This window comes from Podarcis vaucheri (genome assembly GCF_965113315.1).
Source record: "Podarcis vaucheri genome assembly, chromosome: 4".
Classification (NCBI taxonomy): domain Eukaryota; kingdom Metazoa; phylum Chordata; class Lepidosauria; order Squamata; family Lacertidae; genus Podarcis; species Podarcis vaucheri.
Window position 1 is genome coordinate 66,116,334 of NC_138762.1, and position 24,465 is coordinate 66,140,798.

The window sequence follows — 24,465 nt, forward strand, 5'->3', positions numbered from 1 at the left end:
CTAACCAGCATGACCAACGGTTATGGATTAAAGGAGCAGGATGTAAAAGTCTTTTCTACTTGTTTTATGAATGACATTTTATTGTTAATTTTATGTTGTTCACTGCCATGACATGTTGGAGGTATATAGAAATTTGCCAATAAATAAAATAGAATGATCTCATAAACCAGTGAATCTAATGAGACATTCATAGGGTTTATTAAGACACAGTTTAATCACAGTTCTTGGTTTTGACCCATGAGATTAAACCTGGATCAGATATAACGGGAAACTATGATTTAACAAGGTCTGGAAGACTTGCCAGAACGATGCAATGACCTTTTTCACACAGGTCTCTTGCATGAGAGGTTGCATTTTCAAGTAGCTACCTCGTCAGTGATTGTATGTATAAATCAGATCTTGCCTCTTGAGCCCGGGAGTAAAATTACAAGACGGCATTCAGAATAGCACTTAAAGCAACATGTGTGGGATGGTGCGGCTGCATAAGCACACGGGCTCTGCCCTCCATCATCAGCACCTGTGTCCAGCAGGAAAACCACCTCTATATGTGGAGGAAAACCAAGGTTTCATAACCCTGATTTCCCAGGGTGTTAAAATGCACAGAAACCACCCTCTATAGAGTAGGCTTCCCCAGCACAGTCAGTCACCCTGGATGATGCAGAGTGCAACATGGAAATGGGGGAACCAGAACTAGCTCATGCACACTCTCTGCTCCTTGCATGTTCCTTGAAGCCCTAGGATCTGTGAGACCTTTGGTTTTCCCATGTTACTGGCTGGCAAAACGGAACCAGGAACAAAGGAACTTAAACTATGATGCATGTGTTTTTCTTTTACTGTATTGTTATACACTCAGGGATATAGATACTAAGCACAGTTCAATAAACTGATATTTGTCCTAGGGCAACTCTGCTTGTTCTCAGCTCTTTGGCTTACTCTCCTGTTCCTCCTCATAGCATTGGTGGCACCTAGGAAGGGGATGCTGACCTCCTGGCCCCTTCTTTTTTCTTGTCTATTCTCTGCCACATCCTAGTGCTGCTTCGGCATCCAATATTAGTCACATGCCATTCTGTGCGCCACCACAGCAATGCACAACTACAGGATCAGGATCAGTGTGTAGTAAAACTTGGGTGACAGTTGTTGAGATAGTCTGAATCATTACTTCTACCCATCATAAAGGCAACAGAAAATACATTTTTGTTTGTTCTAATGCAACACCTTGGAATTTGGAACAAGGCTCCATATAATGCACAATTTTCCGGCAGATTAAGCTACATTGTTCTATGACACCTGTGTAAAAATTAAACCATGCTACTTGGAGATAAGTTGTTCTCCAGTCCAATTTTTGTTTTACATTTCTACATTTTAAGGCTCAATTAGCTTTAACCATCATGAGTAATAGCTACACTTATCACAAACTTCTTTTTTTTACAATATCAGATGATTATGGGAAAGTTAGCTAAAGTTGGCACTTGTGAGCTCTCCTTATAATAGTCCTCATTATGTCAAAGCATAACATGGCATCACTGGATGATTCCTTTAGCTAATGCGCACTGCATCAGTTTAGTTCTGGACACCCACTTCCCAGCCCTGAATGCCCGGCTCATGTGGATTTATTCCACTAGTGCCAATATTACATTGCCATGGAAAATGTATTGGTCAGAATCTTGGCTGTCCCAGTTAATATCTGATCAGCCCTTAAATTACTGGTGCTTACTTTAAAAAAATGTTGCCCTCCACACTGATCCTGCTGTTCTGTTTGTTTCCCTTAGTTTCCTGGTCTGAAACCACTGGAAGCTCCAGGTCATCGTTTCCTTTCCTGTAGACGACTCGTGAGATCAGAGTTATGAGAAACATTTCCATAATGAGTAGCTGTTGGTCCATATCTGGAAAATCGAAAGGGAACAAAAGAGCAAGAGGTTTAAGGACCAGGAATGAAAATAAGGTGGGCTCAAACTTGCTTTCATTAAACTCTTGTAGTGGACAACTGTTGGAATGGGTAATGCTACGTGGAGCATCAGATGTCATGATCTCAATGACAGTTGGACTTTTACAGTGGCCCTGCAGAGGCGGAATACATAATTTACAGAGGTGGAATACATTATAAGTGAATATAGAAATGAACCCACTTTAGCCTGTCATAGAAACTGAAATCCAAGCAACTTACATGCTCCTCTTGCTGAAGAAGAAAGTGGAGGCACACAAGCAATTACCCCTTCCATAGCCAATATGTTGATGATGGTTGCCTGGAGCTGACTCAAAATGAGGGCAAACTACATAAACACACAGAAAAAGAAAATTGTAAAATTGTGAATGCGATTCAATAAAAACTATATACATTTTCCACCTTAAATTAAAATAAAGAGGTAAATCCCCATGAGGGGGATGACACCACAGAAGGTTCTCTGTTTGGAAGTAGCATGAGGGGGAGGGTGGCGTACATTTAGGCTGATGTTGAAAGATGAATACTCATAGTGCATGTTTTCTCAAGGTGAAAGAACATAGTGCCCATGGAGAAGAATCCTGAAGGGTGAACTAGAGAATAGATGGCCCAAGAGAGGGGCAAGTTGCACATTCCTATATGTAATGTTTTGTTGTTTCTCCAGCCTTCCCCAATAGGGTGTCTTCCAGATGTCTTGGACCAAAGCATCTGGACGCTACCTGGTTGTAGAAAACTGCATTATGCCCTCAGCGTATTCCCACCTTAGTGGGAAGAATGTACTTGCACTTACCAAAATTTATGGACTTGATTCAAACTGTGAAGATTTGTATTGAGTGGCAGAGAGGCAGCCCAGAAACTGCTATCTCCTGTGTCCACCATGTTATTGGGTGGGGCACAAGAGGAGGAGGCGTGGCTGCTTGCTATGGCGTTCACCTTGCAGTGGAAAACGGTAGGCTAGAAGGAGAACTAAAGTACCTTATAAGAGCACACTCAGCAATGGACTGCCCAGGCTTAAAAGCCAGCAGAGTCAGATCCATGGGGTGTGGATCAGTTTGGGATGCTACAGACAGTGTGTCAGGAGCCAATGAAACATGTGTGTGTGTGTGTGTGTGTGTGTGCGCGCGTGTGTGTGTGTCTGTATGTGTGCGCGTGGGGGCACACATGCGCTTACATGAAGAGAAGTGAGGTTTTTTATTTATTGGTTACATTCCCCCACTTCCTCAGTCCTTCTTCCTAGTGGCTCAAGACAGCATGCATGGCTTTCCCGCTGCCTGTTTTATCATTCCAAGATTCTTGGGAAGTAATATACTGATTGCCTTAAAACCAGATCACCCATAAAGTATTATAGTACAGTAGGAATCTGAACTCCTTCTCCCCAGTCCACCCCTTTACACCAGCTCTCTCCTTTGCATATTGGGGCAATTAAAAATAAATTGTGGGTTGGGTCCAACTAAGTTGAATTTAGGTTCTATCAATGGGACAAATTAGCACCCCTACACACTCTGACATGGGAGTAGATCCCATTTAACTTAATGGAGTTTACTCTGTTTGAAGTTGACATATATAGGAGAAACAGCACAAAATAAACTGTGGTGCTCTGAAACCATTTAGACAATCATATTTTTACCAGTACCTACCATGGTCTTTAGAAGTACGCCCTGGGATTTAGTCTTGTATCACAGGATATGTCTTTGTTCTACACCACTTCCTTCCATGCAGGGAAAAGGAACTCGGTGTGCGCTGCATTTTTACCACCCAAATTTTTAGGAAGACTGAAAACTCTAAATATTGCTCAGTTCTCCATTGTCACCCAAAAATGTTGAAAGAAGCTATCACAAAGGAGTTAGCTACAAAGAAGACCTTTCATACTTCAAAGGCTTTAAGTAATAAAGTCTTTGATCTTGAATTCCTCTTTTAGGTTTGCAGCACCTGACTATAGAGCTGTCTTCCAGAAGCATTTCAAATGAAGGCCTGCAATGTAGTCTTAACTATCTCACCTGATAAAGTGCAAATTTAGGGATAATCTTCTTGCAGTTAAGGAGAGCGCGGACTCGTTGGAACATGATTCCGATTGGCCACAGGGCAATGATAGTAAGGACACCTATGAAGCAGTTAATCCATATGGCAGCTCCGTTGGGAGATAACTGAAAAGGTACATTGAACAGATACACAGATTATATTCCACAGCAGGTCCTTTTCTGCTTCCAGAACAAACTTATTTGTATAACTCATATAGACACTCAGCAGCGCCAAAAGCATCCACACCACCCTCAGAGCAGGCCTATTGAAATCAATACGTTCAAGTTGGTGGGGAAGGTTAAAAAACCTCTCCACGTCTTTCCCCAACACCAATTCCCTCCTCCCTGCTGCTATTTCTGGAGTAGGGAACCTTTTCCAGCAACCTTCTGGGGCTCACATATGAGTGGTGGGTGGGGTTGGGGCCAGGGAGCAAAGGTGGTTATGGCAACAAATACAAATTTTACCTTTGTAAAGCAGTTTTTACACATGCACCACTCTCTGTGCTCTGTTCAGACAAGCAAGAGGCTTTATCAGAGTTCAATTCCAGCCAAAACACAAGCAAGGCCTGTGAGGGGTATGGCTTGGGAGAGGGGGTGTGACTTAGGAGAGTTCCAAGGGCCAGAGAGAAGCTAGGAGGGCCACATTTGCCTCCTGGAGGTTTCCCCCTATTAAATGCCATCACACATGTAACATTGCCTACAGTAGTTTGGCTCTGTTCCATGCGTCTGCCAGTAACTAAGCAGGTCAACTAAAGACATGTTTGTTTCAATTAGCTTTTCCAGTGGAATGGAAAGGTCTCTGCCCTAGGTATTTATTTTGAATTATTTAAAAACCTATATTTAGTTGGTTTTCTACTGTTATTAGAGCTTTTTAGTTCTTTTTATTCTATGTTTGTATTCTGTGTCATAGTATAGCAAGACCATGGTGATTTATGCCTACAGTACATTCTGACTGGTACTTTTTAGTTCAAAACAGTTTTAGGTGTACAGATATTTCTTATCATCCTCTGTTAAGTTTCAATAAATTCTTCAAACCTTTGCTTACATCAGAGGGACTGTAGTTTCCATTGGTCCAAAGTACTATTGATAGAAACATTAGCACAGGGCGGAGGAATGCAAACTGGAAAGTCCCCAGCTTCAGTAAAAATAGTGTTCGCCTGCCAAATAAAAAAAGGGGGAAGGAAAAATTCATAATCTTAAAGGAGATTGAGGCAGTAATCTTGATCCACTGGCACGTATTGGGCTTTTGCCTTGGACAATCTGAGTAGTAAATATCCCTACCCCACGCCAACCCCCCCCCCCATTACATCTTTCTTTCCTTCCTCTCTTTATTCAGATATCCAACCTCCTTCTCTTTCCACCTCAGACACTCTCATTAATGAAGGCAAGCTGCTATTTAATGTACTCTGTGCTATATTAATGAACTTTGGCTTAATATAATTGCTCAATTAATACAGCCATAATTGCATAATAATGATATAATTATAGTGGCAATTTTACTCCTGCAAATAATTACAGAACTATAAACAGTACAAACGAGTGTACAAATGAGCTGGCAGATCACCCTCTTTTTGCTTTCTTGAAGAAGCAAAGGAACTGTTTGAGAACATGCAAGCTTCAGTGACATCTCTACCCTCTGTCAATCTAAGGACCAAATAATATATAGAATCATAGAATTGTAGAGTTGGAAGGGACCCCGAATCTCATCTAGTCCAATCCCCTGCAATGCAGGAATCTCAACTAGATCAAGCATGACAGCTGGCCATCCAACCTCTGCTTAAAAACCTCCAAGGAAGGAGAGTCCACCACCTCTTGTGGGAGTCTGTTCCATTGTCAAACAGCTCATACTGTCAGAAACTTCTTACAATCAGAATGTTTAGTCTGAATCTCCTTTCTTGTAACTTGAAGCCATTGATTCTCATCCTACCCTCTGGAGCAGGAGAAAACAAGCTTGCTCCATTATCCATTTGACAGCTGTTTAGCTATTTGAAGATGGCTATCATATCTCTTCTCAGTCTCCTCTAGGCTAAACATACCCAGCTACCTCAGAGACAGTTTTAGGGTAGTGTAACCAGTTTGGCCACACTGGGTGCCGCACTGCAAGGGGTGCCACAACAATACTGTAGAGCGGAGCACCGAATTTTAGCGTTACATAGAGCGCCTCTGAAATTTGAGAGCTCAAAGTCCACCACTGCTCACAAGGCTTGGTTTCTGTCATCAGATCTCCCATGGATTATTCATATTTTAATAATCCTATGGCGCAAAGATGGTGAATCAGAGTAAGGAAGTGGTTTTAAAAGAGGGATTTGGAACCTCAGGCCTTGGGGCCTAAATGTGGTCCTCCAGTTCTTTCTACCTAGTGCTAGGAACTCTTCCTTGGCCACCCTGCTCACCGGTCCCACGTTACACCCTGGGTATTTCTGCCTCACTGAAATGTGTTCTTGAACTCTGATGGTGCCTCTCGTTGGTCTGGGTGGAGGATAGAGAGGGGTGTGTGCAGAAACTAGCCTGCTGTACAAAGGTACAATTTACATTAATTGCCACGCCCACATTTGACTCTGGCTCCACCCACCGCTGGCATGTGGCCCTCAGAAGGTTGTCCAGAAGGGAATGCTGCCCTTGCACTGAAGCTGACTTTCCACCTATTTCCCACATCTTTTTTCACAGTCTAGATCCTCCATTCTAAGCAAGGCTTTTGCGTGTGGCCCATATGGAGCCAATAAGTTAGCACGGTCACATGTTAACTCATGCTGACTAAAAACATGGAGAGGAAACAGAAGTAATCAGTGAGGGAAGGATAGGTTGCCTTTCTGTCTATTGCCGCCCCCGCCCCCCCGGTTCAACTAACTTATTGCAAACGTCTGTTCTTGTTTTAGGACCAAGAGAGTGGAGCTTGCAGTCCATCTACTCCAAACCCATGCTCAGTGCAGAGAATCCAGAGCTAAAGCATCTGCAAAAGATGGCTGTCCAATCTCTGCATCCTAGAAGAATTCCAAGGCAGCACTTGGTCCAGATATGCAGGTATATTTGTCTTTGAGCTTCCTTTAAGTATATGATTGAAACCAAAACACTGCCCAGTGGGGTATGTTACCTTGGGTTCCAGGATGGAAGGAAGGTGGTACAGTGGTGCCTCGCAAGACGAAAAGAATCCGTTCTGTGATTCTCTTTGTCTAGCGGTTTTTTCGTCTTGCGAAGCAAGCCCATTGACGGATTAGCGGATTAGCGCTATTAGCGCTATTAGCGCTATTAGCGGCTTTTAGCGGCTTATCTGCTGATCGGATCAGCTGATAAGCGGCTTAGCGGCTTAGAAAAAGGGGGGGAGGGGAAAAAACCAGCAGGAACTCGCAAGACATTGTCGTCTTGCAAAGCAAGCCCATAGGAAATTCGTTTTGCGAAGCACCTCCAAAATGGAAAACTCTTTCGTCTAGCGAGTTTTCTGTCTTGTGAGGCATTCGTCTTGCGGGGCACCACTGTATGTCAGTGTAAGAAAACGGATGTGAATGTGCTGACTTTAAACCACACCCTTTCCCTTTAATAATAACAATACTCTGATTATACCAAAGCCTTTCCAACTCAAATGTTTTGCAGATTTCCCTCCCTTCACCTTCAGAACTGGTAGGTTTTATAGAGAAACTCACCTATTGATGCGTATATGTGGGAGGCAAAGGCAACAGCAGCAGCAGGGGCCTGTGCTTATCTTGAAGTGGTCGTTCTCAAAGTGCCTGAGGAATAGTTTTTGACCCCCACATTCTTTAATCATCATGAGCAGGAACTTGTGGATGACGATAGCAAAAAATCTATGGGAAGGAGGGAAAGGCACCTACATGTTAAGATATACAGGGCTGCTCTCCTGTCTATGCATTTGTCACACATGACTGTCATGGCTGCAGGCTTGAGCTCAGAAGAGGAAGAGCTGGCTGAGCCCAGGTCTGCTGTTCTGCTAGCTGAGGAATTGGAGAAGGCTGCTGACACTGGTGGATCGGAGCCTGAGCCTGAACCCTCACAGGGGCTGTCCCCCAGTTTTGACTTGCCAGGGTAATTGAGTGCTTCTCATAGTAGCATAGCTGCTCAACAGGGCACCACTCAGGAGGTTACAGTACAGACACAGAGAGTTGGCCCTTTAAGACCCACAGTCTCCAGGCCTAAAGGATGGAGCCTGGAAGAATTGGACTCATAAGACCTCAGTTCACCTCCAGCCTTTGCTGGTGCAAGTTGTTGTTGTTCATTTGGAGCTATCCATGGTGCAGTAACTACTGGGATGCCTTGAGTTGCCATGCCCTGAAAAACCTACCGGTACCTTGTTTTTGAAAGAGTGAGACAACTTTATTTTAGGAGAAATAGCGGGGGGGGGGGGGATTTAAATATTCCCTTCCTCAGGGCCACTGCATCAGTCTAATTTGCATCCCCCACAGCTGCTTTGGGGTTGCTGTTGTTTTCTTTTTTTAGAAAAAAGAACAAAAAGCCAAAGGATGCAAACTATTTTCTCTTCCTTTACAGTATGTGTTACAGCTGACAAGCCTCATCACACAGATCTCCAACTTGGGTTATTTTCCTATATTGGTGTACTTCTTTTCAGCAGTGTTTTTTTTTTTTTTTGGTTAAAAAAAAGAAACTGCAATGTGCCATTTAGAAAAGACTGGTGAAATGCCACTCACAGGTCAGAATCTTGCTCTAAAGAATACGTTTGAGAAATCAAAGGGGCTCTGCTGTTTCAATCCAGCTGCCAGTCAAAGGAGTCTGTGGACTTTTAAAGTGCACTAACTAAAGAATACCCCCCCACACACACACGTTTAACATTCCATTCTTTTATCTAGTTGGTGCCATTATTAGTTTCTACACTATCATCAAAGTCTGAGTTAACAGTATACTCTCCTCACGCAAAAAAACCCAACAACTGATAAAGGATTCTATTTTAACAAAAGGGCTGTTCCTACAAATACAAGATAACTATTTGTTTCCTTAATGCTGGAAACATTTTGCCTAAAAATGGAAACAGATAGGTAAATGCATATCTAAAAAGATAGAGAAAACATACACTGCTGCAGTAAAATCTGTAAACATTGTTGAGCGAGGAATCCACATCCCAATACATGACGTAGTGGCAATCACCTGGAAAGAGAGAGGAACATTCAGGGCAAAAACTATTTATTAACTAAATAGATTTGGGGGCAGGGGGCGGTGGAATCTATTATCTTCTAAATGAATATCCCTTCAATTCAGATTTAGACACAATTCAATATTATCTAGTCTCGAGTTAGGCATCAGATCAGAACATCAGATTTGAGCTCTTTCTAAAGAACTTTTCCTTCAGAAAACATCAGATGGAGAAGCCCTACCTAGGGAAGTCCAATATCCAAGTGGCATCATAGGAAGTGGCATTGTAAGTTATCATACTATTTGTCCAAGTAGGCCAGTATTGTCTATTTTGATTGGCAGCAGGAATCCAGAGTCATTGGCTATTCATTGTTTTAACTCAGGAGTGGGAAGCCTGTTTCAGCCTGAGGTCCACCTTCCCATGTGCACAGACTTCTGGGTGTTACATGCCAGTGTTGGGTGTGGTAAAAGGGGATGTGGCCAGACACACCATTCTCTATTTTCCATCCATCCAGGCAAGCAAGCAAGAGATATTAACACACTTCGAGCACTTTCCAGCCACATGAAATCACTGAAAGAGAGCTGAGAGCAACGCCAGTGAGAGATATTGCCTGGGTGTGTGTCGCTTGGGAAAATTCTTAACAGCTGGGTAGAGAGGGCTGGAGGGCCACATTTGGCCCCTGGGTCTGATGGTTCCCCACTCCAGTTTTAGCTGAAGATGCCAGGGATTGGACCTGAGAATTTCTGCATGCAAATAATGTATGCTGCTGCCTGTCCCTAAAAGGAAGGCATTGCCAGAGACCCAGTAATAGGGTCATCTCTGGATGCCCTTACGTGAGTACTAAGAGGGTTTTCCATGCTTAGGTAAAGGTAAAGGTAACCCTTCCCGTACGGGCCAATCATGTCCGACTCTGGGGTTGCACGCCCATCTCGCTTAAGAGGCCGGGGGCCAGCGCTGTCCGAAGACACTTCCGGGTCACGTTATCTCCAATACATACTCATGGTGCCAGTAGGATTTCCTTTGCTGACGGAAAATCTGCATCTGGCGAGCCAGCGCAGCACACGGAAACGTCGTTTACTTTCCCGCTAGTAAGCAGTCCCTATTTATCTACTTGCACCCGGGGATGCTTTCGAACTGCTAGGTTGGCAGGCACTGGGACCGAGCAACGGGAGCGCACCCTGCTGCGGGGATTCGAACCGCCGACCTGACGATCGGCAAGTCCTAGGTGCTGAGGTTTTACCCACAGTGCCACTCGCGTCTCTTTTCCATGCGTAGTGTAATATAATAATAATAATAATAATAATAATAATAATTTATATCCCACCCATCTGACCGGGTTTCCCTAGCCACTCTGGGTGGCTTACAACATATATAAAAACACAACAGAACATTAAATATTGAAAAAGAAAATATCCTATACAAGCAACAAACAAACCAAGAAATCAATAGAAAACAACACAACAACAACAACAACCAGCTTGCTGTTATACTCAAATTAAAATAACCACCAACCCCAACTAAACATATAACCCACACCAACCCAACAAAAACAAAACAGAGGAACCAAAATTAGAACTCTAAAACATTTTAAAACATTTTAGCCAGTTGCTAAACTACCATAATTTATTTATTCAACTTACTGGAGCAGCTGCATTTATCCAAATAAAAATGGATCTTTTGGAGGGTGGGATTTTGCGGTAAATATAGAAGACTTCCTCCACAAATACCAGGTCAGCAGTCAGTGTCATTAAAGTCAGGATAGCAAAGAGCAATATTCCTGTCAAATCAAGGCCTGAAAGGATAAAGAGTTGTGGCAAATTTAAACAACAAGCTGCAGCACATAAAGAAATGGAATACTTCAGCCTAGTAAAAGCAAGCAAGCATGCTTAATATAAGGTAAGTATATCCTTAATTCACAATCCAGGGCCTTAGAATTCATATTGGTATGGTTACAAGTTAACTGTACCCTTAGTAGACCGATTGCTAGTTAATTACTTGGATCAGTCAGTTTCATCACTGGGACTTAAGCTTGAGCAGAAAAAAATAGTTTGGGATTTTGAAACTGAGACACTGTGGCTGTGTGTGTGTGTGTGTGTGTGAGAGAGAGAGAGAGAGAGAGAGAGAGAGAGAGAGAGAGAGATGAATGTTTCTAGTTGGTCTTAGCTGAAACTGGGGATAAGGGCTTGTTTGGCATCCAAACTTCTGAACAGTCATATCTTGGATCCCGAACGCCTTGGTAGTCGAACGTTTTGACTCCTGAGCACCACAAACCCGGAAGTGAGCGTTCTGGTTTGTAAACATTCTTTGGAACCTGAGAGTCTGGCGGAGCTTCCAGGGCTTCTGATTGGCTGCAGGAGCCTCCTGCAACCAATCAGAAGCTGCACTTTGGTTTCCGAATGCTTTGGAAGTCGAACATAGTTCCAGAACAGATTCCGTTCGACTTCCAAGGTACGGCTGTATTACGTATTTTTTTCTCCTGGTAGGGCTCATTTCCACTTTCAGAGCCCCACCTCTAAGGAAGGGAAAAACAGTTGAGGCATTGCTGTTACAGGGTGAAAAGGATTTGGAAACCCATATTACATACTCCATTATCAGTATGTATTAATACAAGAATGTGGGAAGAGGCTAAACAATCAAGTTCCATAAAGGAAGAACAAGGAAGTATTGGTAGTGGCAAAACACTGCAGCAGTGCAGCAATGCGTTGTGGCGTAGGTAGAACTTAGGTCTTCACTCTAAAGCTACAGAATGAGTACATAACTAGGGGTAGGACCGCACAGCAACCACAGAGCACTACAAAAGCAGCCACGGCCGTCTTAGGCCCACATTTAATAAACAAGCGCGGTTCCCCCACATTTATCACATGGTACATTGGCTGCCTGAATTCACTCCCCCTTTCTTTTACTTGAGCTTTTCTGGCCAAAAATGTTCACATTAATGAAGCACTATACCTATTTGTTTTTGTTTTTTAAGTGCTTAAAATCACAAACACAGTTTAGTAATGCCTATAATTATTAATTAGTATTTTTTTAAAAAAATAAAGGAATAAAATTTGGTATAATCAGGAATAGTAGACTATGTACCTGTTTGGGTGCATGTGCAAAATAATTCAGTAACAAGTAGATAGACAGACAGACAGACAGACAGACAGATGTACACTCTCCTCCCCACCCCTTAAGCAATAAACTGCTATCAAAGAGAATCATAGTTCTCTTGTATTGCTAGTTAGCTGTGTCAATTACATCTAGAATCAGGAACAATTGTTCTACACAGTCATAATTATATCTGGGATTTGCTGTATGATATCTGTAAATTCATTGATGCAAATTCTTATCCATGGCAAGCTTTTGCATCAATCGAATCATACCTTCTTCTTTCATTGCTAGGGGATTTATATTTTTCCATTTCGCTGCAGTCTGGAACTTTGCCACCACAAAAATATGAGCCATTGGCTCTCTCCTAATCTGTGATATCTCTTCCTAGTCAGTAACATTCATCAAGATGGGTTATAGAACCAAAGGGCAATCCCACATCTTTTTAACACGATGCTTTGTGAATGACCTCTAAAAAAAAGAAAAAAAGAATGCTTTGCCACTGATTAATTGGCAGTAAACTGTGACTGTGATCCCAGATAAACAGACCCAGTGCTGTAACTACGGGGACTGATTCCAGGGAAAATGCAGCCCTTCCAGACACCACCCCAGTGTTGCTCACAGCATTGCAGAACCTAATAAGTTCAGCTCATTAAAAAATAAATATGTGGGCGAGTCTAAGTGCAGGTGCCCTGCACTGAGGCTAGTTGTGCCGTTAGTGTCTATATACAGCTACACATTCATTCCTGTACTACTGTTATATAATAGTTCAAGAAGTTTTAAACTTTCCCCTCCCCTTCCCCTTGCCATTTTCTGTGTCCACATGGCCCCATACTTGAGAACAGCAGGAAAGCTTTGACACTTAATTTCTAGCAGGTGGAACTGCTCATACAATGCAAAGGCAGAGGCACTGTGGGAAGTGCCTGTTTTGAGCCACACACCTAAAGTTCCCCATTTCTTATCAGTAGGTATTGCTCATTCCCATGAGAACAGTGACTAATAAACAGAGTTATCACACATATTGCCCATTCTGCATTTGTTTTATACGGCAGCACCTGCACTCTGGAACTCCTTGCCGATTGAAATCAATCAGGCACCTTCACTGTACTCTTTTTTGTGCCTGCTAAAAATATTCCTGTTTAGAGAGCCAGTGTGGTGTAATGGTTAAGAGCCTTTTATCTGACTTGAGACTTATTGCAAACCTTTTAACCTTTTATCTGACTTGAGATGCCTTGCTCACAGCTTACTCCAACCCGTAATCTGGGGAACTGGGTTCGCGTCTCCGCTCCTCCACATGCAGCTGCTGGGTGACCTTGGGCCAGTCACACTTCTCTGAAGTCTCTCAGCCCCACTCACCTCACAGAGTGTTTGTTGTGGGGGAGGAAGGGAAAGGAGATTGTGAGCCACTTTGAGACTCCTTTGGGTGGTGATAAAACGGGATATCAAATCCAAACTCTTCTTAAACTAGCTTACCCAGATGCTTAGAAAGTTGAGGTGATTTTAATCTGTTTTAGTATTTTAACTTTTGTTTTATGTTTTAAAGTATGGTTGTAATTTTTATTTTATTTTATCGTTTTATCATTTTGTAAATTGCTTTGAGTGGGTTTTTTTTTACAATCAAGCGGTATATACATTTTATAAAATAAATAATATTATCATAATTATCAACAACAATCATATATGTTTGGAATTCTTCCTGCACAAGCCCTGCTGAAAAGGAGCATCTTTCTGTTTTTATGGTTTAAACTCTTTTTAATTTTAAAGTTACAGGTGAAAGGTATTTGCCATTCAGAGTCATTATGCATTCATCAACACTAGATTACGTTTGCCTTTAAGCCTTTCTGATGAACATTAATGTGTCCTCCTCATTTCAAATGCCATTTAAAAAGTAGGTCAGTCCAGAACAACAGTGAAAGAAAAAGCTTCTCATTAACACACACACACACACACACACACACACACAGTTTGATTAATCTGGTAAAAAAAACCCCAAAAGGATTTATTCACAAAGACTTATGTTGTTCTCAACAGTGAATAAACTTACTTTCTAATATTACTTGTGAGTATGGACCTTCATTTGCAGAACAGACAGGATCCAATGTCCCATTATTTCCCGCTTCTTCCATTTTAGGAACTTTCTTCAGGGACGCTTTCCCTTCTTTTCTCTCTAGCCCTCCCTGTTCAGATTCTTTTCTTTCTCTGAGTGCTGCAGCTGTAAGGAAGACTGGGATCAGCTTTCTGCTAGTTCCTTTTTGTTCTTCCAGTCAAGCTCTGCTGGCTGAGGTGACAGGCACGTCTGAAATCAGTGAAACATTGACTGTCCAAATGCTCTGCTACTTTCCTTCTACAGTTCCACAAGATAAGAAGCGGCAAAACAATAGTCAGGTGAAACACAGAGATCTGGCACTAGCAGCCAGGTCCTAAGAGGTCAACTAGAGAAAGAGACAGGGCGATGTGAGACTGAAAGGGCTGTCTCTTCTGGCCAGGATGTTTGGTATGCCACACCTTTTCCACCAACTGTTACCAGCTTCACTGCCCTCAGCAGGGTGCAATGTTGTAAACCGCAACCTGTTCTCATGGTACACAGTAACATGTGAAATGGTTCTGTATAAAAGATGACATTGTGCTTTGAACGTTTCCTTTTGCTGAGCCTTAACAATTGAACAATATACTGTACCATGCAGAAGGGTGTTGCTCGAGGGTTTTTTTTGCAAGTGATACTATTTCAGTATTAGTTGTTGTCAGTGGGAAAGACTGAGCAATAAATCAAAGGTGTATTACGTGGTTTTCTGATAATCTCAGGCCAGGAAACCCACTTTTTCACATAAACCCGTCTGCATGTCTGCCATAGGATCCCTGCGCATCTACAATATAATCCCAATGCTTTGCAGAGGACCCTAATCTTAGAATATGTTCCATATTCCATTCATACTGGAATGCACCTAAACATTTCTACAACTATGCAGTGCCAGGGGAGAAATGGCTAATGTCAGATAAGTCGCCTTTTCGAGAAAGTTGCTCACCGTTATAGCTCTTTTCACTGAGAAACTGACAATAAGGAACCACATTGGTTTCCCCAGAACACAGTTTGAAAAGCACTGTTTTAGCCACTATAGATTTAATGTTCAAATTCTTGCTAAAGGAAATGGATAAACTGATTTGGCTGTTGTACACCTGATGTGCAAGGCAGCCTGTTTATTTTTGGAGAAGCTTTCCTGCTACAGCAAGCTATTCATAATAGGGCCACTTGCCAAATCAAAATGTTTGCCTACAAGCCACCCTACCTCTTCGCAGCCACTGCATGTGAGCACAGGCAACTTCCAATTTACATGAGGGAGGGGGTTACATTCCAAGGCACCACACCTGAAATCACATATATTTGAAAAACCATTGGAAAAACCTGCAAACACCCCATTCCGACCCTGACCCGGCCCCCCTCCGCCTCTTTCTGTGATGTTTTTAGGTCACTTCCGGGTTCAGCACAATGTGCACGTGTGCAATCGCACACATATTGGACATGCCTAAAACAGTTGCTGCCTGTATTATGAAGGGGAAAACCTTGATTTATAAGTGTTTGTGTGTGTACGCACCCTTCATCCATGACAGGCCTACCTGAGCATAAGATGTTCCATGAGAATCATGGCCTTATCATGTAAAACCTAAACATAAAAAAGAAGGCATTAATGGTGAAATTTCTGTATAGAAAAGCAATAACAGAGAAACGGTCCACTTCAGTGCATGATCACATAGGCCTGAATAAGATGATTCATTTCAGCTAGCACCCAGCATCAAATTTCATCTATGCTTAGAACATTACTTAGAAAGTCGAGGTAATTTGAATCTCTTTTAGTATTTTAACTTTTGTATGTTTAAAGTAGGGCTGTGAATTTTTCTTGTTCTTACTGTTTTATCTTTTGTTAAACGCTTTGAGGTTTTCTACACTCAAGTGGAGTTCATTTTTTATGAGATAAAGAACAAAATAAATAAATACATGTAAATACAGGAGGCAGATAAGCCTAAATAAGGCTGCAATGGTATACACACAAACCTGGCTCAGAGTATGTCCCATTGGACCCAATGTGACTTACTTTGAGGAGCCAGCATAGAATTGCCCTGTTAAACATTCTGAAGCATGCTCCATTGTGTTCAATGGGACTTCCAACCAGGTGAGTATAAGATTTCTGCATTAGAATTCATTTAGATCTATGAAATAATGAAGCATGTGTTTAAAAATTTCCCTCTAGAATCAAAGGGACTTGAGATGTGTTCTTTAGTTGCTTTATATACAGAAACACACACAGAAAGAAACACCCACCCACCCACCTGTTAGCAGATAAGCTATTCTGGTGTGTGGTGATTGACCTTTTCAACTATGCAGCCTTTCCTGATTGGGTTTAGGTGCTTAGCAGCATTAGGTATTTATATGGTCCTCATATCTGATGTAGCAAAGTACAGTCTCTAAATAGTAAACCTTGATAACATCTCAAACTTTAGATAAGTTCAATATTTTTCTTTCTGCATCGAAGATTTCCGGGTGCCTCTTATGAAGTACGTCTATGTCCTTGTGGAATTGGAGAATCTGGGTTTGTAACATGTATCTTTTTATGTTGTCTGTTTTGCACCCAGATTAGATTAGAGTTATTGTTAGATTTAAGGGAATCCTGAAATAAGTTAATCGGGAGATGTCAGGTTGGGTTTGGTTTTGCTCTGTGCCTTCCTTGAGTGCTTCTGGAGGGATGTAAATTTGAATTGTTCTAGTGTATCTCATTTGCCTGGGTGAGGAGGGGATGGAGATTTTTGCCTGGCTGGAATGAAGCTTTTTGTACAAAGATGCACATCCATTGCTGCACTAAGTTTGGCCAGGGGCTTTTCCCACTGCTGGTATGTGGGCCCCTGGAAGGGGATATGGTCCTCATGCTAAAAAAAAAGTTCCCTGCCCTTGATTTAAATTATGGTAATTATTTCTACACATCTATAGTAATCATTTTAAAATTTGTCCTCCTTTGTCCTCTTTCTTGACCACCCTAAAGACAAATCAGCTAAGAGTGAGAGTGGGGAACAGACATGGAATGCGGAAGGAGAGAGACTTGAAGGTTAGTATTATTATCATCCTCATCCTCATTATTAAATTTGTATACCACCCTCTATCTGCAGGTCTCATGGCGGTTCAAAACATAAAAACACAATATACTAACACAAAATACATAATAAAAATAAAAACAAGAAAAAAACCAGTAATCCCCCCCTTCCCCAACACATTTTAAAAGCGCATTGGATGTCAATCAGCCAAAGGCCTGGTTAAAGAGGAACTTTTTTGCCTGGTTCCTAAAGGTATACAGTGGTACCTCGGGTTAAGTACTTAATTCGTCCCAGAGGTCCGTTCTTAACCTGAAACTGTACTTAACCTGAAGCACCACTTTAGCTAATGGGGCCTGCTGCTGCTGCTGCTGCCGCGCCGCCGGAGCACGATTTCTGTTTTCATCCTGAAGCAAAGTTCTTAACCCAAGGTACTATTTCTGGGTTAGCGGAGTCTGTAACCTGAAGTGTATGTAACCTGAGGTACCACTGTATAATGAAACCTCCCTGGGCAGAGCATTGCACAAATGAGAAGCCACTGCAGAGAAGGCCCATTCTTGTGTTGCCACCCTCCAGGTCTCCAGGAAGAGGCTCACAAAGAAGGACCTCAGAAGATGATCTCCGGTAGGTTAATATAGAGAAAGGAAGTCATTGAGGTAGACCTGTATGGAAATGGCCTCTTGACGTTTGCAGGCAGAGAAACTGTGGGTCCCATTTCACCCTGTTTCTTCAGGGGGAAGAAGAAATTCTCCAATAGTTCCTCAGGGGTGGCATTCACCATTAGCAGTGACAATAGCACAGTTTCTTTTGCTCTTCCTAAGATTTTATTTTGTTATTCTTTCAATGCTGCCACAAATGGTAGTAGCAGCTATATTAGCAGCCTGGCCACCATTTTGTATTCCCCACGATGCCATGGGCCTAGCATTATTCTGGGGCATTGTGGAGGAGAAAATGCCAGTCAGAATATTGGTGCCCTTCTTGGAGTTGGGAGAAGTAAGAAAAAGTAAATATCCAAAATGTTCTTTAGGAAATGACTTGTGACAAATTTTGGGTCAGCTCTAATCAGAGCAGAGACAGCCTTGGAGAAGGCACACACTCCAGGCTGGGAAATATATGCCATGGAGAGAATATTTTGGCTGCTTAAAGGGCCTTTGAAGAGGCGAATCACAGTTCCATCACTCCAAGAAGTAGTGATGGATAATTATGGTGGCATCATCAGGTAGGCAGCTGGAGGACTGAATTTTCCAAATGCTTTTATTCAAACTGAATTAGTCAAAATGAGGGAAGTATTGTTTACATAGTAGCAAAGAGATTGATTCCTCAGCTGATTGGAACTCTGTTTTGACATTATTTGGATGGTAGTCAACCAAGTATTACTCACAGCAGACTTAGTGAAATTTATGGGCCGACTTAGTCATGTTCATTATTTCAGTGGGTTTATTCTGAGTAAAACTTAGGTGAATACCACCCTTTGGTTCCTAATTTTTACCTACTGGATAATGTATTTCCCCCTTCTATCTGGAAATTGCCACAAATGCCTATCGGATATTCAGTCCCTTAACTCATTTTAAAGGGTATGCATTAATGTCAAATGGAATGTTTTTAATCAACATATCAAACCCTAGGAATCTGGATTCCACAGGAGACGTCTGTATTTTAGCATGAAATAATGAGAATTAATATAGGAGTTCCAGGACCAAGAAATAAAAAAATTAATACCCAATAAGCAACTTCACATGTATTTTTTTTTACTGCACAAAATACAACATCTGTAGTTGTGCATTTCTTATGTGTCTGGTTATGCATACAACCCTGTAATAGGACTCTTAATAGCAGTGGTTTCAAATGCATAAGTTCTACCTTATCCTAATGTAAATCTTAGAACACTGCCATTATGCTGCCAGCAGCGTTAATGTACAAGGCCCCTCCAAAGTGATGCATTAAGTAAACTGGGTGGAAATCCACAAAGTAAGTAATGGAAAATCATTTGAATTGGAAAAAGCATTGACCTTCATATCAGCCTTTGCGATTCCATTGTATGTCAAAGCAGCTGTTTTCTTCTACATGCAGCTATTCTGTTTGTTGCCATTCAAAATATTTCATCTTCTTGAAATGCTCATTGTCAAAAATATTATGTAGAAATGCATTAAGTATGGAACTTGGCCCCTCAAACTGGAGGCAAAATAGACTTTTAGCATGAGGCCCGTGCCTGCTACAAGATACACAAAGGCATGTGAGCACATGCATAGCATTTCTATACATGTGAAGGGAATTTTCAAATTTTATTATCTGCTGGAAATTGTCGTGTGCTGTTTTGGCAGATCACACCATGCAATTGGAATGGGAAGACTGAAAAACTGTCATGCACAGAGTTGCAAGCAATTGTTCTTCAGCAATAATGGAAGGGAAAGAAGTATGAAACTAATAGGTGAGGTGTGCATAGCCTATGGACTTCCAGATGTTGAACTACAGCTCCCATCATCCCTGGACAGTGGCCAGGCTCGCCAGGGCTCATGGGAGATGCAGTCAGTTCAGCAGCACCCACAGGTTCCCTACATCTGCAATTGGTAATCAAAGGTCCCCAAAACTTTTCAAACAAGACCTTGTCGCATGGGAATGATTTTAAAAGCTATCAATTTAGGACATCTTATAAAATGTTTATATCCATCTTCTGAACTGTTAAGCGTTCCAAACAACCCATAAAGAAACAGATATATTTCATTAATATGAGAATAAACAAAGAAGGCAAATGCAGAATATTAGAGTCACAATTCTTCATATAACAAATAGTATATTTTAGGAAGTGTCCAATTGGACCATATGTCAACAAAAAATGAACGTACTGGTAAGAAGAGCCTGCTGGATCCGGCCAGTGGCCCATCTAGTCCAGCATGCTGTTCTCAGAGTGGCCAACCAGATGCCTGTAAGAAACCTGCAAACAGAACCTGAACACAAGAGCATTCTACCCTGCCCTATGGTTTCCAGCAACTGGTATTCATAAGCATTTACTGGCTCCAATCGTGGAGGCAAAACATAGCCATAATGGCTAGTAGCTGTTGATAGTTTATCCTCCATGAGTGAGCCATCCAAGTTAGTGGTCATCACTGCCGCTGTGGGAGCAAGTTCCATAGTTTAACTATGGGCTGCATGAAGCAGGTGGCGCTGTGGTCTAAACCACCAATCCTCTGGGGCTTTCTGATCATAAAGTTGGCAGTGAGCCCTCATTGCTTTGTCCCAGCTCCTGCCAACCTAGCAGTCTGAAAGCATGCCAGCATGAGTATATAAATAGGTACTGCTGCAGCGGGAAGGTAAATGACGTTTCTGCGCTCTCTGGCACTTGTCACGGTGTCCTGTTGCACCAGAAGCGGTTTAGCCATGCTGGCCACATGACCCACAAAAGCTGTCTGTGGACAAATGCCGGCTCCCTTGTCCTGAAAATGGAGATGAAATCAAATTCAACTGGACTTAAACATCCAGGGGTCCTTTTCCTTTAAGTTTTGCATGAAGAAGTAGTTCCTTTTGTCTGTCCTGAATCTTCCAACTTTATTCTCCTGGACAGATTCTAGAGACGTTTGGCCGCAAACCATAAAAATTAAAGCCCACCCCCCACCTTTGGTACTGTGTGTTTGCTTTGGACCATCTAGTTGGCTTCATTTAGACATCTGGCCATGCAAAAAGGAGGCCGCTTGCCATTGCTATTCTGTCTTGGCCTTACTTCTGGAGTGGCTTGCTACAGTAGACTCCTCAGGCAAGCCAGAAAACAACAGAGATGCCAGTGGAGGTTGACTCTGTGGCAGAAATGAGTGCCTTTTACTCTGCCAGAGTGCCAGAACATTTGAAATCCCAAAAATGTCAGTGGGATCTCTGTGCTAAAGGGCAGTTTAGCAACTGAACGAGCAGATAAATAAATGGCTTTGTTGCCTAATCATTTTGCCCCTTAGGGTGACTTGCTCCATGCTGTTATCATGGCCATAAAACACTGTTGTGAATGCAAATATCCCATTGATTTAAACACCTTGCAGATTCCCAATGACCCTTGGTTTCTGCTTGTGTATATGTGCCTTGTTCCCTCTCCCATAATGTGTCTGGGATGAAAGCCCTGTTCTGTCTGTCTTCCATTGCCTTTTCTCTCCAGTGGCACCTATAATAACCTCTTTGCTTTATCTGTACCCTCTCAGTCATAATGTTGTCCTTCTCCTGCTTACTTGTTCCCCGATTACCACTGAATTCACATGCTATCTGATAAGTGCAGGTATCTTCTTTTCTCCCTTGTAAAAAAAATTGGAAGCAGAAAGTGTTCCTAATTCTGTCAAGAAAATGACTTTCGATCCCCCTCCCTTGCATATTATTCTCGTGAGGGTCAGATGTGAATCGATTTCTGACGTGGGTTTTTTTCATGGCTGTAAAGTGGTAAAATGTGGAGTGCTTTGAAGTTAGAAATGTAATTGTGGAGACATAAAAATTGTATCTATAGCCATCACAGAGATATTTATCTCAAGATGACTGTCTCAGTGTCCTTCAGAGCAATAACTGCAACAGCCGAGAACATAACAGAGGGAGCTGAAATGTTATGACTCATTTACTTCTAACAAGTCTAATACACTTCAGTGAAAACGTATTGCACATGACATAAGGGACTCTCTGATATACTGGAACAAGCTTCAAAGGCCATTGAAATAAAATACCAGCCATTACTACTGTTCAAATATTCTTCAGTGTCTAAATTAGGCCACCAATACCAAAGATTGTAATTGCGTTATTCTCTCTGATTCCTTGTCGCTCAGAGAAATGTCTATGTTTTGCACACTCTTTTGTCCAGGAGGAGTGAGGTAGATAAACCAGGCTCATAAAACATGTTATTTTTTATTGTCATGTGCAACATTACTATTGCAATGTTATTTAAGATGTTAAAATGTTCACACTTTAAATGCATAAAAATATCTGTAATGGCTTCCTCTGACTATGACATAGGGAATTCAGAGGAAAGCGTTCAGGACGCAATGCAGAATGTCTTTGTGAATGGGGAAGCGGTGGACAATTAATGCTGTGTACACATTGCCGGGGTAGGTTGTCTTTTTCTCAATTTGGATCAAAGCTGGTTTGGGGGGGGGACACATCAAAAATGCAGCATCGATATATATGGATTGGGACTAACGTCATATGTACTCCACTTCCCAAACCAGTTGTGGGAGTGCACTGGATGAAGAGTAAACAGAAGAGGGGACACAGCTTAATTAACCTAAAATGGGGGGTCTCTCTCTCTTTCTCACTACAGTATGTACTTGGAAATAGGTGCAGTATTCCCAGGTGTGCCATCCACTGGCCATCACCCTGGACACGACCAACCAGCAGCAATGGACACAGGAAGCAGCCTTAATTGAGATGAAGTGATTTACCCTTCTACTCCAGTATTGTTTGGCTACCCGCAGTGGTTCTCCCCAGAGTCTTGGGCAAAAAGCCTTCCCATCACTTCCTTTTTGGTCCTTCTACCTGGAGATGTCATGGATTGAACCTGGGGGCTTCTGCATGCAAAATGTAGGTGCTCTACTACTGAGCTATGGTGCCTTCTCTGGCAACGTAAGCCGACTTCGCGTGGCAAGGTACGCCACCTTCATATCGAAGCCATTAATTCAGCTTTCAGGCATCTTATCGTGCTTGCATCTTGAACCTCCAGCTCAGGCTAATGGTTTTTAATTCACAGGATCCCAAGGATGCTCTGTTGGTGAGCCCCTCACCATCTTCACAGGACTGATTCTCCCTGGTCCCTGTGGAAAAGCCCAAAAAGTTGCCCTGCTTTTCAATCTGTAGTGCAAACAAAGCCTTTGGTTTAGTCACCTGTTTCAGTTAGTCCTGCCACACCCAAACTCTCAGTGTCTCTCCCTTTTGTAGCTTTTTGTCCTTGTCCTCCCCTTAATTTGTCAAACATATTGTGTGTGTGTGTATGCATGCGTTTGTATACACACAGATACACTCTACCGTTAATAAAAGATCATTAAATACAGACCATAATCACAAGATTATTTAAAGAAATGTTTCTTTTAAAATGCAATTCTCTTTTACGGCGAAAGTCCTAGAGATGCTGTAGCACATTCAAACACACACACACACAATCGGGTTTAAATGTGTGAAGAGTAATCACGGAAACTGTCACAGAGCTTAAGGGAGGGTGTTTGCCCAAATCAGGGTTCTATTCTTTGGCAGAAAGCAATACTGTAGTTTAAATTAGTGTGGTGCAGCTGAACCCTCATTTAAAATGTGTTCCACTGACATTGCACGAAGAGGGTGTCTTTGTTTAATAGCGCTGGCAGAACAGCACATTTTCCGCCGAAACCCGTTGGAGTTTAGACCTTTTAATAGAAAGTGACAATTTAAATTGCCATGACGGTGGCCTAATGGTGCTTAAAACTATTACTAACTGATGCTACAGTTGGCTCCAGACCAGTTTGTTAACGCTCAAGAAAAAGGTAGATGGGAGTGGGCAATTAAGCGATGAATAATTAGTCATTCCTTTATTCTTGACTATAATACCATTAGTCAAAGATGAACTCATTTGCCTGTACTGTTAATTCCATTGTAGCTCTGGGCTAGTTAACTCTCAGGGCAAGGAGACCTGACCATTGGTCAGCACTTCCCCACCCCCACGCCATGCTTTCCCTTTCAGTGGATTGCCTCCAGTCTCTCTCACCCCTTCCCTTTTCTTGGCACGTAAAATAGTATCAGTTTGTGCCATTTATTTGCTCGAGGTCTGGCCTAGCTAGTGTTAAAAGACTTGTTGGCACTCCTGCTATTTCCCATTCAGGACGACAGGAAATATAGGATGGGGGCACAAGGCAGTTTATGTTTTAAGAAAAAGTCTTACAGTACAGTGGTACCTCTGGTTGCGAACAGGATGCGTTCCGGAGCCCTGTTCGCAACCTGAAAGGAATGCAATCTGCGTCTGCATGTTTGCGCATGCGCGGGTCACAATTTGCCGCTTCTGCGCATGCGTGTGATGTCATTTTGTGCGTCTGAGCATGCGCGAGCGGCGAAACCCAGAAGTAACCCTTTCCGGTACTTCCAGGTCGCCGTGGGATGCAACCTGAAAATGCACAACCTGAAGCAAACGTAACATGAGGTATGACTGTAGTAGGGTGCGCAAGGAAACATTGTCTTCTTGGAGAGGCAGTCAGTGCAAGCACATCAGAATTTTTGCTGCTAGCTGCCAAAGCAATCAGAAATGCTTATATGAAGTATGAAGTCTTTTACAG

General features: G+C 42.3%; 1 protein-coding gene and 2 long non-coding RNA genes across 5 annotated transcripts in view; 2 read left to right on the top strand and 1 right to left on the bottom strand.

Annotated features, from left to right (window-relative positions):
- Window positions 1-15,046, bottom strand: part of LOC309530819 (organic solute transporter subunit alpha-like) — a 30,044-nt gene extending 14,998 nt beyond the window's left edge. For 2 of the 3 annotated variants that reach the window (XM_082219983.1, XM_082219982.1), the window contains exons 1-8: window positions 14,187-15,045; window positions 10,693-10,844; window positions 8,993-9,066; window positions 7,596-7,754; window positions 5,003-5,114; window positions 3,937-4,083; window positions 2,165-2,270; window positions 1,715-1,883 (exon numbers count right to left, since the gene is read on the bottom strand). In XM_082219983.1, coding sequence (XP_082076109.1) covers window positions 1,715-1,883; window positions 2,165-2,270; window positions 3,937-4,083; window positions 5,003-5,114; window positions 7,596-7,754; window positions 8,993-9,066; window positions 10,693-10,844; window positions 14,187-14,268 — 1,001 coding nt within the window. In that variant the 5' untranslated portion in view covers window positions 14,269-15,045. Of the gene's footprint in view, window positions 1-1,714; window positions 1,884-2,164; window positions 2,271-3,936; window positions 4,084-5,002; window positions 5,115-7,595; window positions 7,755-8,992; window positions 9,067-10,692; window positions 10,845-14,186 lie in introns of all 3 variants that reach the window. The other variant, XM_082219981.1, reaches the window with a different exon arrangement.
- LOC309530834 lies at window positions 1,822-8,654 on the top strand. The gene is made up of 3 exons (XR_014218930.1): window positions 1,822-1,942; window positions 6,834-6,978; window positions 8,455-8,654. It is a non-coding gene; the product is annotated as an uncharacterized lncRNA (long non-coding RNA).
- Window positions 15,047-15,784: 738 nt separating the features above from the next.
- On the top strand, window positions 15,785-23,080 carry LOC309530840. Its single transcript, XR_014218939.1, has 3 exons — window positions 15,785-16,308; window positions 17,173-17,235; window positions 22,494-23,080. It is a non-coding gene; the product is annotated as an uncharacterized lncRNA (long non-coding RNA).
- Window positions 23,081-24,465: the final 1,385 nt, after the last annotated feature.